The sequence below is a fragment of the Cyrtonyx montezumae genome, unplaced genomic scaffold (assembly GCF_038088225.1).
Source record: "Cyrtonyx montezumae isolate F1298 unplaced genomic scaffold, pur_monq_1.0 scaffold_3, whole genome shotgun sequence".
Taxonomy (NCBI): Eukaryota; Metazoa; Chordata; class Aves; order Galliformes; family Odontophoridae; genus Cyrtonyx; species Cyrtonyx montezumae.
Window position 1 is genome coordinate 59,538,042 of NW_027072034.1, and position 13,756 is coordinate 59,551,797.

Consider the following 13,756-nt stretch of genomic DNA (forward strand, 5'->3'; position numbering starts at 1 on the left):
AATAAAATAATAAAATTAAAACATCAAATAGGCCATAATAAGCTGTAGTTAAGACTGAAAATACACACATACCCTGTCTGTCTTAATGAAGTCAGCAAAGATGCTGACGTAAGAATGTATGCTTCTCATTAAGGCAGATGTATTTTAAAAAAGGCTTACAACAAACCGTTAACTTCAGCCTTAAGGAGAAAATCACAATCAAGTTATTTGTACAAGCTGGCTGTTTTTCAAGAGTAGCTCAGGATCAGAACAAGATAATAAAGGTTCCCCACCACCACCACAAACCCACATGAGAATACATGTATTTATTCTGCGGGAGCTATAGTCAATAATGAGAGACTACGGAGACGTGGCACAAAATGGACTGATTACAGTACTGTGCTAAATTTATCATGCTCATAAGCCTCAAGCCACAGATGTATTTCAAATTCTTCCATAGAAGAATTCACGTTTAACCCCACTCACAAATGCAGCACAAGTTAAATGGTTTAATCCAACACAAACTCCTAAAATAATTCAGATCATAGGATGCCATAACATACTAGTGTTATGCACTAGTATTCTTAGTTTCACGCATTTCTGAGTAACACTTTCATAGTGTTGTTTCTTGTACTATATTCCTCTAAGTTTTCAAGTGCTACTGCCTTACAGTGTATATGCTTACACCAAAAATAAATATTTTAAGAGAAGTGGAAGAACTAACACAGTGGAGAAGAAAACCTATACAGAGTCAGAATAATGGGCAAGCTAAAGAAATAGCAAGAATCTATATTACCCCTCTCCTACTGTCTCATTCTGTTATTGAAAAAAATCTTGGACTTGAACTTCAGTTCACTTCTCAACATTTTCCCTGTAGGTTAATCAATGACCCTGCAAAGTTATACTACACAGTAACATCTATGAAATATGAAAATATCCAGTGAAACTAATCCTATATGATAAAATGAGTTAGCCAGCTCATAATAAGACCATTACACAAGCACAATCAAACCCTCTACAAGAGCATAAGTAGAATATGCAGCTGCCCTTGAATAAATTGTGATTTTCTCAGGTGGGATACATGCCAAAATACTACAGGCTCATTCTAACTAAAATAAACAATACGTGAAGTTTCTTGAGTATTTTCCACTGGAAGGTACAGCCAAATCATTCATTTTAAACAAGCAGACTACAGAGGTTTGAACCATCACCTTCGCAACCAACATCTGAAATTTGCAGGGTTCAGCCTGCTTGAACAGGGAGGTGTAAAGTTTTCAGTAGCTGCCACAGATTTGCTGCACTGTCACTAAAATACTGTACTAAAGTAGTCTTTTGTACCAGTTTCTTATTAGACCTAATTCTAAAATAACCCTCGAACTTCTTTTTCATTACGAAAATGAGACACATCCCTCTGAATTTTCAGCAAGTTATGACCTCAAGTCTTAGGAAGGACTTTTTGAGACATTCCATGGGAGTATAATCTCAAGTTAATAGAACAATATACATTGGGGAACTGACAGAAAAAAAAAAAAATAATAATAATAAAAAAAGACAGCCCTGCTGCCAAGAACTGTGATTATTTTTTTTTCCCCTAGAGCTGTTTTCTGGCTGGATCGTATCAGAGATGCAAAACGTTTTTCCTTCTTGTGTGAAGATAGAAGGTTACAATTCTGGTGAAACAATGCTCATGTCTCCAACAGGCAGCCTGTGTTGCAAAAAAAAAAAGTTTCAAAATCCCTGAAGAGATGCTAGATAATGTGAAGCAGATTTAGGGTGGGATTTATACAAATTTCTCCTGCGATTGCTTTAAAAGCAAACTTTCTCTACAGTGCTTTTCTAATAAGATGAGCCTTTAAAAATGCCAGAATCAAACTGTTCCAGCCCTGAAGCAACTTCGGTTTGTGCTTACTTTATTTCTCTTCATTGCAGATGGGAGGCTTCCCATTTCATTTCCTCACTCGCACTTAAAGAGCTAGTCCAAGTGATCAATGCTTTAAGGGTTAATTTGAGGATACAAGTAGCCACATAACACACACCGTAGTCAACACACTTGCTTGTTAGCAAATTAAGTACATAGCTTTGTTCATAAAGTAGTTTTGAGGATCTTAGAAGTAAGATTTCTTCACTCCCACCTTCTTCAAACAGGGGCGAGTTAATTCAATCTAGTGGTGCCTTACCTATTGAACAACTCACCTGTGTAAGAGGAACATACCCAGACTTCCAGACTCAATACCTGCACAGAAAATATTAACACTCTCCCAAAAGGGAGGGGAAAAAAAAAAGAATGAAGACTTGATGTTTTGAGTAGGCCTGCACAATATCCAACCCTCTGAGCGCATTCGCATAGATAACTGAACCAACTGACACCTTTCAACTTCTCCTTATGTAGTACATGTCTTTTGAAAGGGCAGGGGCTGCCCAGCATTACCCTAAACATCCAGAAACAGACTTTCAGCACTTGCCCTCATAAATGATAAACTGGGACAGAAAGGTCAGGCTAGAACAGCACCCAAAACCAACTTGGTTCAGCAAAGGAAGCAAACTCAGAGGCAGAAGAATACCTGTAACATTTAATAAGTCTGAAATGACGTTTCTAGCAGCTCAATGTGCTGGAATTATCCAAATGGGCAGCTACCTAGCTCAGCCTGTTTGAGATGCTGCCCTGAAGTGATACCACGTTATCACACCTCCAGCCCTGGAGAACATAGGTGCCACAGAGGTATGCGTGTAAACTGTCACCACCACAAAAGTCTGATTCAGGGTGCAAAGTTCAAGTCAGTCAGTCAAAGGAGTTATTACGAGCATGCAATGCACTTCTTTGGGATCTCAGGAATTACTCCAGTTCTTCATCATTTTATAGATACATCAGAAAAAGAATGTAGCACATTCTTCCTGATTGTAAAGGACTGATGAAGAAGATAGAAGAGAAATAAGTAACCTCACAGCATGCAGTTCAGCAGAAAGAGAACTACGTCTCACTTCAGGCAGCTGCACCACATCTGCCTGTCAGAAATGTAATGCTATTACAGCCTCTCACAGAAGCGGTAACACTGTGAGACCATATGAAGCTCAAGGCCAGTGCAACTTACAGCACTAGTATAGTAGACTCCCCTTGATCCTTCCCCAAAGTATATACATGTATCCACGACCTTCACCAAGTTACAAATTAAGTTGAAAGCAAGCAAGCACAGGAAAGAGGATGCAACTTTACTGCAGTGATCACACAGCACATAAAGCAACAACACAGTTAAAGAACTGCAAACCAAGAGGCAGATAATTTATTTTCCAAAATCCACATCATAAGCAGTGTCTCAGCAAGCCACTTCATGCTGCTGCCTGCGACTTCAACATTCAGACAACTTCTTTTCTCTTAAGTCTCCTGTATTAAATCAGGAATAGTGGATTATTTGCTACTACTGTTCTTCCCAAAACTTCACACATCTAAGAGGAAGAACTGGAGGAAAGAAGATGCTGAAAACTCCTTTTTATTTGTTAAAATAAAAGCCTACAGAAAGACCCTATTCTCATGCCTACCTAGGCACGCTGTAGTCTGCTCATCTGAAGATCTAGATCATCAACTTCAGTTTTTAACAGACTATCAGTTTAAAGATAATTAGCAGGTAAGCACTTCCTCTTCTCATTGTCAGACAAAAGACCTAGACAGCACCTATGCAGGGGACCATATTATCAGCTCTGAGATTAAGTATAGCTACTCAACACCACTGAAAGATTGGGCCAACCTTTCCAGGCAAACACATACCATCATTAGGGGGTTATGATGGCTGAGGGGTGAAGCCATTGGACTTTAAACCCAACAGTTTCCCTGTGCAGGTTTGTAAACCTGCAAACAGCAATGGATTTTCAAGTGCAACAACTGGAGCAAGGCAATTCCAAATACAATGAGACTGGAAGGAGGACATAGGAGGCCTAGTGGATGTAAAGCTCAACACATGCTTGCAGCCAAGATGGCAAACTGTACCCCAGACTATATCAAAAGACAGACAGCCAGTAAGGAGAAAGAGGTGGTTGTCCCTCTCCATTCAGCCCTCATGAGGCCCCATATGGAGCACTGCATCCAGGCCCAGGGAACCCATTGCAAGAACAACAAGGAGCTGTTGGAGCAGGTACAGAGGAGGCCATGAAGATGATCACAGGGCTGGAGCAGCTCTCCTGTGATGAAAGGCTAATAGAGCTGAGCTTGTTCAGTCTGGCAAAGAGAAGGCTCCAGGGAGACTGCACTGTGTCTTCCTGCAGTACTTTAAGGGAGCTTATAAACTTCAGGGAAAGCAACTTTTTACACAGTGACAGGTCTAAGTGGGGTGGGACAACATTTAGACTAGGAGGAAATTCTTCACCCAAAGGGCAGTGATGCACTTGCACAGCTGCCCAGAGAAGCTGTGGTGCCCCATCCCTGGAGGCACTCAAGGCCAGGTTGGATGGGGACCTGGGCAGCCTGAGCTGCTGGGGGGCAGCCCTGCCTACAGCAAGTGAGAGGGAGTGCAACTAGATGATCATTAAGGTCCCTTCCAACCAAAATCATTATGTCATTTTGGGATTTGTGTCTTCACCAAACTCCAGCAGATGACTACTAGAAGCTCAGAAGCCCACTATAAGTGGTTCTTCATTCCCTCATGTAGAAAGCCATGCATTTCCTTGTAAATGCAGATAGACAGATGACCTTCCTTGTACACGGGAACTAGAAGCAGAAGAGGAAGGAGAGTACAGAGAAGGCACATGATCAACAGTAACAAAATCAAGAGCGCAACAGGACAAACAGGGAAAGAAAGTAATTTTAAAGGAAAGTGAGAAAGGGGGTCTCCTCCAAGCAATGGGGAAAGGGAGAAGGTTCTGGCATCAGGCAGAATTCAGCATGCCAGGTAAGTCTGTAAAGATGTAAGGTGACATACTACATTGGCAGTTGCAGAGTAACACTGAATCTGAAGACTCAAATTCCTTCTTGTAGTGGCCTATCGATGTTCAGAAGCACCAACATTTCCACTGCTTCTTGCAAGTGTTATTAACCTGTGGATAAATTAGTTTAAGTAGTCAGTGATTAAGATCAATAGCAAGAGAAAGTATAAAGGAAAAAAAAAACATGCAAATACTTGACTTCCATAGAGGACTTGGGACCACAGAATACAAGTTTTCTGTGTGTAGACGACAAATGCCAATGTTCTATTAAAAGCACACAAGCCATCAGAAAACACTGTACATCTCTAACACTATTGAAGATTATTTTTCTTGAGCTGCAAGGCACAAAGACAATCTAGTTGGTGGTTGCTATCATTCAGCAATTTATTGAAACAACTCCTAATTCAGAGAAACATGTTGGTTCACATCATTTGAAGAGGATTTTGACTAGGAGAGCAGGAACTTCATAGGCTACTTAGAAAAAAGAAATGATCACCAAATGTGAGTCACCACACAACTGGGCAGAAAATGAAGTCATTCTTCTCAGAAATTCAAGGTTAAAAAAAAAACCCACAAAACACACTCAAAGCTTATTCAGGACTTCCCCAGGTTCCTATCACATTTATGGCTGTCCACAATCTTTCCAACAAGACAAAGCATCACAAATTTTACTGTTAGTTGAGACTGAAGTTTCTCAGGCATTTTTAACAGTAGAATCCAATTTTGAGGCCCCTAAAACTTCTTAGCCTTACAATGCTCTTGCAAGATTTCTTATCCTAAGGCACTTCAAGGCAACAAAATCAGTATTAAATGAAGTTACCTTGGTTAAAGAACAACTTGATTCTAAATCAAACCACAGTGAGTGCTACCCAACTTTTGCTTGGGTAGTCTCAACAAACTCCATTCAACATATTTCCAACCTCCATCCATGTTCTGCATGTACCTTAGTTTATGCTTATTATCCCTTGAATGTTCTTATGACTGAAGCACAAAGACTGTCTTGCAAGTGGACAAGCCAAGATTAAAAAAAAAATGTGAGAAATAGCAAAAACAGCAGTTCCTGCGTCAATTTGAAGAACTACATTTTTAACATTCATGACAGCTTGCCACCCCCATGCATGTTTCTTTTCCCTATCCTCAGCTGGGCCAACACACTTCAGTAATATCTCATTTCCAGCTCCAGAATTTTAACTCATTCCCATAGCAGACACCCCTTAACTTGCACAGATCTTGCCTTGCTTACTGTATTTTTGTTATCTTTCCTGTCAGACTTCTACACAGCTAGCTGTATTTTACCTATCTGCCCTCCTTTTCACTGTTTGCCCCTTCCACCTCATTACTGGCTCTCCTACAGGAGGCACACCAGAGATATGTTCCACTTTGAAGTGAATAACCCAGTAGCTCCTGCTGCTCTTAGAAGTTAGTAGAAGCAATGCTAACCACTGCTTCCACTTAAACAATGCCTCCTCCATCAGAGATTTGTAGAAGAGTAGGTGTGAGCAGCTGAGGGTCACAGAATTAACAATCTGCTAAGTCTGTAATCTGACAAAAAGCAAGACAAGTGACTTGATCCATACCCAACAGAGTGCCAGTGTTACAGCACTGGAAAAGGAAATTTGAGGAAATCATCTCCTGAAAGAGTATGTAAGACAGTAAGAACTTTCATTATTATAGAATACATATTATGTACTAGAAAAAAAGCAAGGATATACACACACTCATCCTTGAGTTAATTCAGCAGACAAGTATGATACAAAGGACATCTTAAAGAGCAAGTCACTCTTGAGGGTTTTTTTTGTGGGTTGTTTTGTTTTTGTTTTTTTTTTGTTTTTTTTGTTTTGTTTTTTTTTACACAATGGAGAGCAATGATGTGATTTTTATCAACACAAGTTCTCCTTCATTCATTTATGAGGGCTAGAATACAAACTACTCCCATACTGAAGTTTACAAGTCTGTCCCTGATCATATGTATATGATGTGTACACACACAATGAACAAATGAGAGGTGATGTACAGCCAAGACAGAACAGCACAGTGAATAAGTAGCAGGAACAAAAAAGTGGAATTCTTATCTTAGAAGTTTAAGCTGCCACATCTAACCACTGCAGAGCAGCTAGCCAAACCCCACTGAGGTCTGTTGGGCCCAGCACAGGCACAGCAGCCTGTCTACAGCCCGGCTCTATGCTCAGGAAACAAGAGCTGCAGAGTAACCAGCAAGTTCCATTACACACATTCAATCACTGAACAAGCTCGTATAAACCAAGAGACTTCTGATTATCTTAATTTCTGCCATCATCTTAGTACTCACTTTGGACAATTTTGCCAAATGCATCTTGCTAACAACTACCTGCTATAAAAAGGTTTAAACAGCTTTGAAGAAAATATTTTACCTCCCTCATATACAAATCAGGCAAATATCACACACTTGGCAGAAGCCTGCTACTCCTGGATCCCAGGGAAGAAAAATGGCAAGTGTCATTCAAGAGGGTATCATTCCCAAATGCTGTCTGCATCACACAGCTCAAATCCAGTAATTCTGACAGTAATGCTTACGGCAGAAAACAAAAACCTGACTCTTACAAGAGAGAACTGCAAACCCTGTAGCTTTCCAATCTTCTCTTCTAGTTCCAACTATTTGGTCTGCTTTCCAGTGCCTCCGCCACAGAACTCCTTCCCCTGCTACACATAATATTGTGAAGAGCCTACTTCACCTACTACAGAAGTTAAAGGAAATAGAAGAAAACTCATAATTTCAACCAACCAAACGTGGGTGGTAGTGCAAGAGTGTACAGGAAAGGCATAATTCAGTGGTAAGAATAGGTAGGTCCATCAAAAAAGAAGGAAAATAAAAACAGTATCTGCCTGCTTACTGCTCTCTTCATCCCCTCTTCTTTTCCTAGCAACTAAAATATCAAAAGCCCAATTGCTGCAGCTGTCTAGCAATTAAGTGTAATAGCCAATATGTCAAGCAATACTATTGCCCATTACTTCAGCTTTCTTAAAATAGAAGAAAGATCTTCACAGCAGGTAGCCAACTTCTGAAAAGCAGCAAGCAGCTCAGAAGACAGCATACAGTGTAACTGGTGTTCAGCACCTGTTTGAGTACGCTGGTCAAACTGAGAGCCCAGGTGCACCGCAGGGCTACAGAGGTGGATGGAGGCGCTCCCTAGCTCAGGGAATGGCTGTAATAAGATAATCAGGTGTTAAATCACGACGCCTTCATTGCATATGAAGTGGGGGAGAGCACAGGAACAGGTCACCCAGAGAGGTGGTGGATGCCCCATCCCTAGAGACATTTGAGGTCAGGCCAAACAGGCTTCTGAGCACCTGATCTAGCTAGAAGCGTCCCCATCCACCACAGGGGAATTGGACCAGATGATCTTTAAAAGGACTGTTCCAATTGAAATGATTCTACGATGCTAACACAAATATTGATATGCTTTCTAATTTTCAGTAAGATCCTCTACTAGAAAAGAGTTTTCAAGTGCCCATTCTCTGCAGCTGCGGTCACAACGCTGTCCCATCGCAGAGGGTTGTCCCAGCTTGCCAGTCGGGCAGCAGCAAGCACAGCACGGGGATTCCGCCTGTTCTGTCTGTCCTACGCTCCCCAGGCTGCTGGCTCCCACGTGGGGTGTCCCGCACTGCCGCCCTGCGGTCGGTCTGCAAAACAGCAGCAGAGCAAGAGGAAGCCATTTCCAGTTATTCCTTCCCCTTCCCCACTTCCTTCCTTCCCAAGACTCTCAAGGGATATGCAGCAGGACCAGAAGGAAATCTCCCTGCAAGAACAGCTCATTCTTCAGAGACTGGAGCTCCAGCACATCCACCAATGGGTCACAGTCCTTTCCTGCTTGCAGAACCCCCCTGCTGACTGCTCTCCTGGGAGAAAGGCAGAAATAATTAGAAAATCATGCTCTAAACTTCACTACTTGGAGCCAAAGATGAAGAGCTGTATCTTCACTCTGCATCCTTTCCACACAACTGCAACCTTTGACTCAGGCTCCCAAGTGTAAGCAGTGCACCTTCACACACACATTCTGCTAAGAAATGGTAACAAGCCTGCTATCACATTATTTTTTTACTAGCACTTTGAGCATAGAAAGCAAAAGAAACATGAAAAATAAACTACTTCCACTGTAAGTTACAGTTACCTCACTTCCCTGGTATCACTCTCTGCCTTTGCAAGAGTATCTCTTCCTCCTCACTCTACTCAAATGCTCACACTACTGCAGCTACTTCTCAAATACAGTGACACCACAAAAATGGGTTTTTGTTTTTTTAATGTTTTTCCCAAATTAATCTACTTGGGAGACCCTTTTAGGGATTTTTACTAATTCGGGTTTCTTTAGAGTCAGACAGGGATCTTTGCTGATTGAGGTCTCAGCCCATGGACAACTCACAAGGGAGATTTTTGCTACAAGTCTGATACATGACTGCACACCACCTACAGGACAGGACAGGGAACGGCTCCTCAGCTCTGAGCAGAATACAGCTACAATCCTTCAGATCAATACAGTGCACCAGCCAGCGAGAAAGTTTGAGTAGTGAAAGTTTTCCTTCTTCCCCCTAAGCTTTCAGGTACTGCATTTTTACGGCAACAGTAGGAAAGCTAGAGAGACTGAGGAGATCCACTAAGTGCAAAAGGAACAGAGAATGAGATGGGACTGCAGGGCCACACTGAACAAGCAGAGAGTTCAGAAGTCAGCTGGATATGAAGAATCCTTGCTGCACCACACACTCTATCACTCACAACAGAAGCCACACACAAGAGAGGGACTACCAACTTGAACACAGGAATACTACAGAACAAGGGAACCTAAAGCAACGAAACTGATTTGGGGGGAGTTCATTCTACCTAGGTCTATGCAAATGCCAAGGCAACTGTGAAAAACAACTGTGGGTGGGGGGGAACCCCAGAGAACTAGTGCTTGCCTCCAAAGAGAGAGCTGTGAAAATCCACCAGACTGCAGTTACGAAGAGGTTTGCACTCAAGCTGCTGGGAGAGCCCACAAGAGTTAACAGTGAAGCACAAGGAAGATGGGGCAGGGGAGCTGCTGGTTAAGAAGGGGTACCAGGGACACAGCAGGAGATGAGCCTGCACTTGCTCAAGGCTCACCCTGAAGCAGGCATAGAGCTCACAGCCACAGCACAGAGGGACTGACACACTTGCATGGGGAGCATCTGCCTGAGGTGGCTTCATTAGAGTGCTTGTTAAGGAGAGATGAAATTCACTCAGCACTGTGTACAATTGGTCCAACTTCTGCAGGGCTGTGTAATTTCAGACCAAAATCAGGTCTCCATATTTCGGTCAATTATAAGTTAGCATCATGCTTCAGATTACGCATCATTAAGGAGCCATTAGAGCAACCCATCTGTCAGGATCCAGTAGTACTATGCAACATATAACCAGTACGTACAGAAATTTGTTTCAAATGTACAATGCATGAGAAAAGCAACAGTAGTAAGATACTTATAAAAAAACAATAAGACAGCACCTAGAGATTGACTACCTATATTTTAGAATCATAGAACAACATGGGTAGGTTAAATACAATAATATTCTTGAACTAAAACTTGATGTACAAACACAGCTTGCAGGAGAAAAAATTAAAATGCATCTATTAGGAAAGAATATACAAGGGTCAAAGAGAGAAAGGTTGCAGATGTTAGATCTACAGTGCATTAAAGCACATTGGGAACATTTTACAACTATACTTGGGTCTCAGTGCTCAAACACTAGACACCAAAGATGCTTCTCCCCAGCACAGCACTCCATAGTATCCTTTCAGAGCAGCACTTCTCCATACCTCACCATGCCACATTCACTATGCTTTCTGCCCTGTTCTGCCTTAACAGTGCCTGCGTAGCACAAGGCATCGTCCACATTAAGAGTGCATCTCATCCCCGTACCTAGGGTTCACATGGGTACCAGGCTGAGCGCTGCTCCGCGAGGGGGTGCAGCGATGCCCCAAGCTTTGCTCCACTTGCCGCGGTTCTCCACTAGGGGACTCACCTGAGAAGTCTACTACAGCTCCTGCAGTTAAGCCAAGTTAAAAAAAAAAAAAAAAAAAGCCAACCCTGACATGTGGATGCTCCATGTAAAATGAATGGAAATATACCAGTATATGTAGCAGATGCAATGCGTGAAGACGTGCACCCGCAACTACGGGAAGCACAGAGTAACGCCGCTTCACTCGTTAATGCCCTATTGCAGATGTATGTGCTCATAGAAACAAAGGTGAAATGTGAGAGCAAGGGGTAGAAACAGGAGGGTCCATAGGCTACGGGTGCTGCTCCTTGCCAACCCCAGCCCTGCGTGCTGCATTGAAGGCACCGATAAAGGTTCAAGAAGGCACTGGGGAGGGATGGTTGTGAGCTATCGTTTCCTAATTAGAGGGTCCCAGGTACCGAGGGATGCTGCTATTTTATCGCTATTTTCACACGCAGGTATCACACAGCCCCGATGGGGCTCTCGCAGAGCACCGCATCATCCCGCTCACTCCCACCACCGCTTATCATCGAGCCACCGAAGAGCAGCGGCGGTTGGCAGCCCTTCCAAGGGGCGATATCGCTGCGGCTCAACCGGTGGCAGCAATGGCAGGGATGGAGGGGAAACGGAAAAAGGAATAAATTGGAAAATTATCACCGAAATTCCCCTCCCCCTCCCGAGGGCCGCACCAGAGATGCCCATGTCCGGGCGGCACCGCGGGCGGGGGAGGACCCGGGGCAGGTAAGGGGAGAGCCCGGGAGGCAGCGGGGGCCGCGAGAGGACGAAGCTGGAGCCGCGCTCAGCCGGCAGCTGCTTACCTGCGGGGAGAGCCGCGCTGCGACAGCTCCCGGCGGGGAAGGGCTCATAAAAGGGGAAGGGGACACAGGAACACGGGGCCGCGCACACGGCAGTCCGGAGCACGCTGCGCAACTCCGCCTCGAGAAGCGAGAGAGGGCCGGGCGGGCGCTGCTCGCCCGGGGAAGGAGAGGGTGAGCGGGGGAACAGAGGAGCCCCCCAACTGTCGGTCCCACCTGGCGGATCCCACCCGCCCGCCGCCCCTCCCTCACTCACCCTTTGCATGGCTTTCAGGATCAAAGCCAGTTCATAGCGGGGCATCGCAGAGCTCGGCTGTGGCGGGAGGAGCGGGGATTGGCGGGGCACGGGGGAAAGAAAGGGGGGGCGGCGGTGCCGGACAGGGGGCAACGGAGGAGAAGAGGAGGAAAGCGCGTCCCCGGCAGTGCTGGCGGCAGCTCCCGCCCGCGCGGCTCCCGGGCTGCACACACACCGAGCGGGCGGGCGGGCGGCGCGGCTTAAAGGGCGCCGGCAGCTGCGCACGCTCCGCCGCACCGCCCCCTGCCCGCCGCAGGCACCGCCTCCGCCGCCGCGGCCTCGCGACCGCCCGCCCGCCCGGGGGCTGCACGGTTGCCCCTACCCCTGGGGGGCCGAATGGGGGACGCCCGGCAGCGGGGAGGGGGCTCCGAGCCGGGCGGGTCCGAGCGGCGGGGCGGGAGCCGCCTCTCCCCTGCGGCGGCTCGGGGCCTGCGCTCGCCTTCCTCCTTGTCGCCGCCGCGACAGCCGTTGTGGCTGCTGCAGGGAGTGGAAATTTCCACTGTGTCCGCCCCCTGCTCCCCCCGCCGCGCACACGCGCGCACCCGAGACCGCGCGCGGCGGGGAGCGGGACGGTGCCGGGAAGCCCCCGCTCCTGCCCCGGGGCCGCTGGTTCCCCGCAGCCGGGTGAGGTACCCGCAGGTGGGCTCCCGCAGGCACCCTTCCAGAACCTTCCATGGCCCCGCTGGGAGTGACTGAGCGGCCCCGCTGGTGTGCTGTGCCCGTGTCGTTGGGGTTGTGTTTCTCCACGGCACGGACGCGTGTCTGTGGGGGCATCCCCTTCAGGGGATGTAGCTTGTATGTAGCTAAGAACATCCCAGACATACAACGCTGGAGCTGGATTTCTAGACGCAGCTTGTCCTGAGGTTTCTGCCCTGGGTTCTGAAGACCTTCTGGGCTTCCTGTGGCATATAAGGTCCTCGCAGGGCTCTGGGGCAGGATCTCGGCAGCACAGAAGCATGAGCCGTGCCGGCCAGCGTGGGCTGAACAGGCTGCCCTGGTGCCAGGAGGGTTCCCCCACCGCCTGGGAAAAGGCTGTTGCTATGTGGTTGCTGCCGTGGACAGGCTATGCTCATTTGCCTGGGCCTAAAGGCTGCTGTGGGGATGAGAGGCAGGAAGGAGAGCAGGGCCACCATGCAGTGGCTCAGGGTGAAGAGGAAGCAGGAAAGAGGGCAGACTTCAAAAGTGAAGAACTTCAATGAGATATCTAGGATCCAAGCACCCCAACTTACTGCTGCGTACCCTTGCTCCATCCTGCAGCAGGCCCTTATGCTGGAAGTCCTACATCCTCGATCTTCATCAACATTGCCTCCCACAATGAAAACCTCTTCCTTCATCTCTTTTACATACAATCTTAACCTCCCCTTAAAATAGAACCTGAATTCATACCTCACTCTTCAGCAACGTGTGCTTTCACACATCTCTAACACAAGCTGCAGGCCTACAGCCCCACTCCATTCAGAGGGGCCTCTGCTCAACCAAGAGCTGTAGCCATGACCTTCTCCTCAAAAAAAAAAAAAAAAAAAAGGAAAGAATTACCATCAGCTCAGCATCAGTCTTTCTGTTTGCACAGTGATGATATATCGGCTGGTAAAATGAATCCAAGATGCAAGCACTGCCAATTGAAAACTTTTTGAGCGCTTCCCACAGCAATTTGTGGCACAGATAGCACTGGTGATGTTGCAGGCCTTCACCAGATCTGAGCTGTAGGTCATTCCCTACAGGTGGTATGAAGCAGCACCCACACAGGCTTTGTTTCAGCAGACATTTTTT

The 13,756-nt window shown here is 46.0% G+C and overlaps 1 protein-coding gene across 1 annotated transcript in view; it reads right to left on the reverse strand.

Annotated features, from left to right (window-relative positions):
- MRPS6 (mitochondrial ribosomal protein S6) overlaps nt 1-12,228 on the reverse strand; it is a 45,188-nt gene extending 32,960 nt beyond the window's left edge. The window contains exon 1 of the mRNA XM_065741712.1: nt 11,948-12,228. Coding sequence (XP_065597784.1) covers nt 11,948-11,992 — 45 coding nt within the window. The 5' untranslated portion in view covers nt 11,993-12,228. The remainder of the gene's footprint in view (nt 1-11,947) is intronic.
- Nucleotides 12,229-13,756: the final 1,528 nt, after the last annotated feature.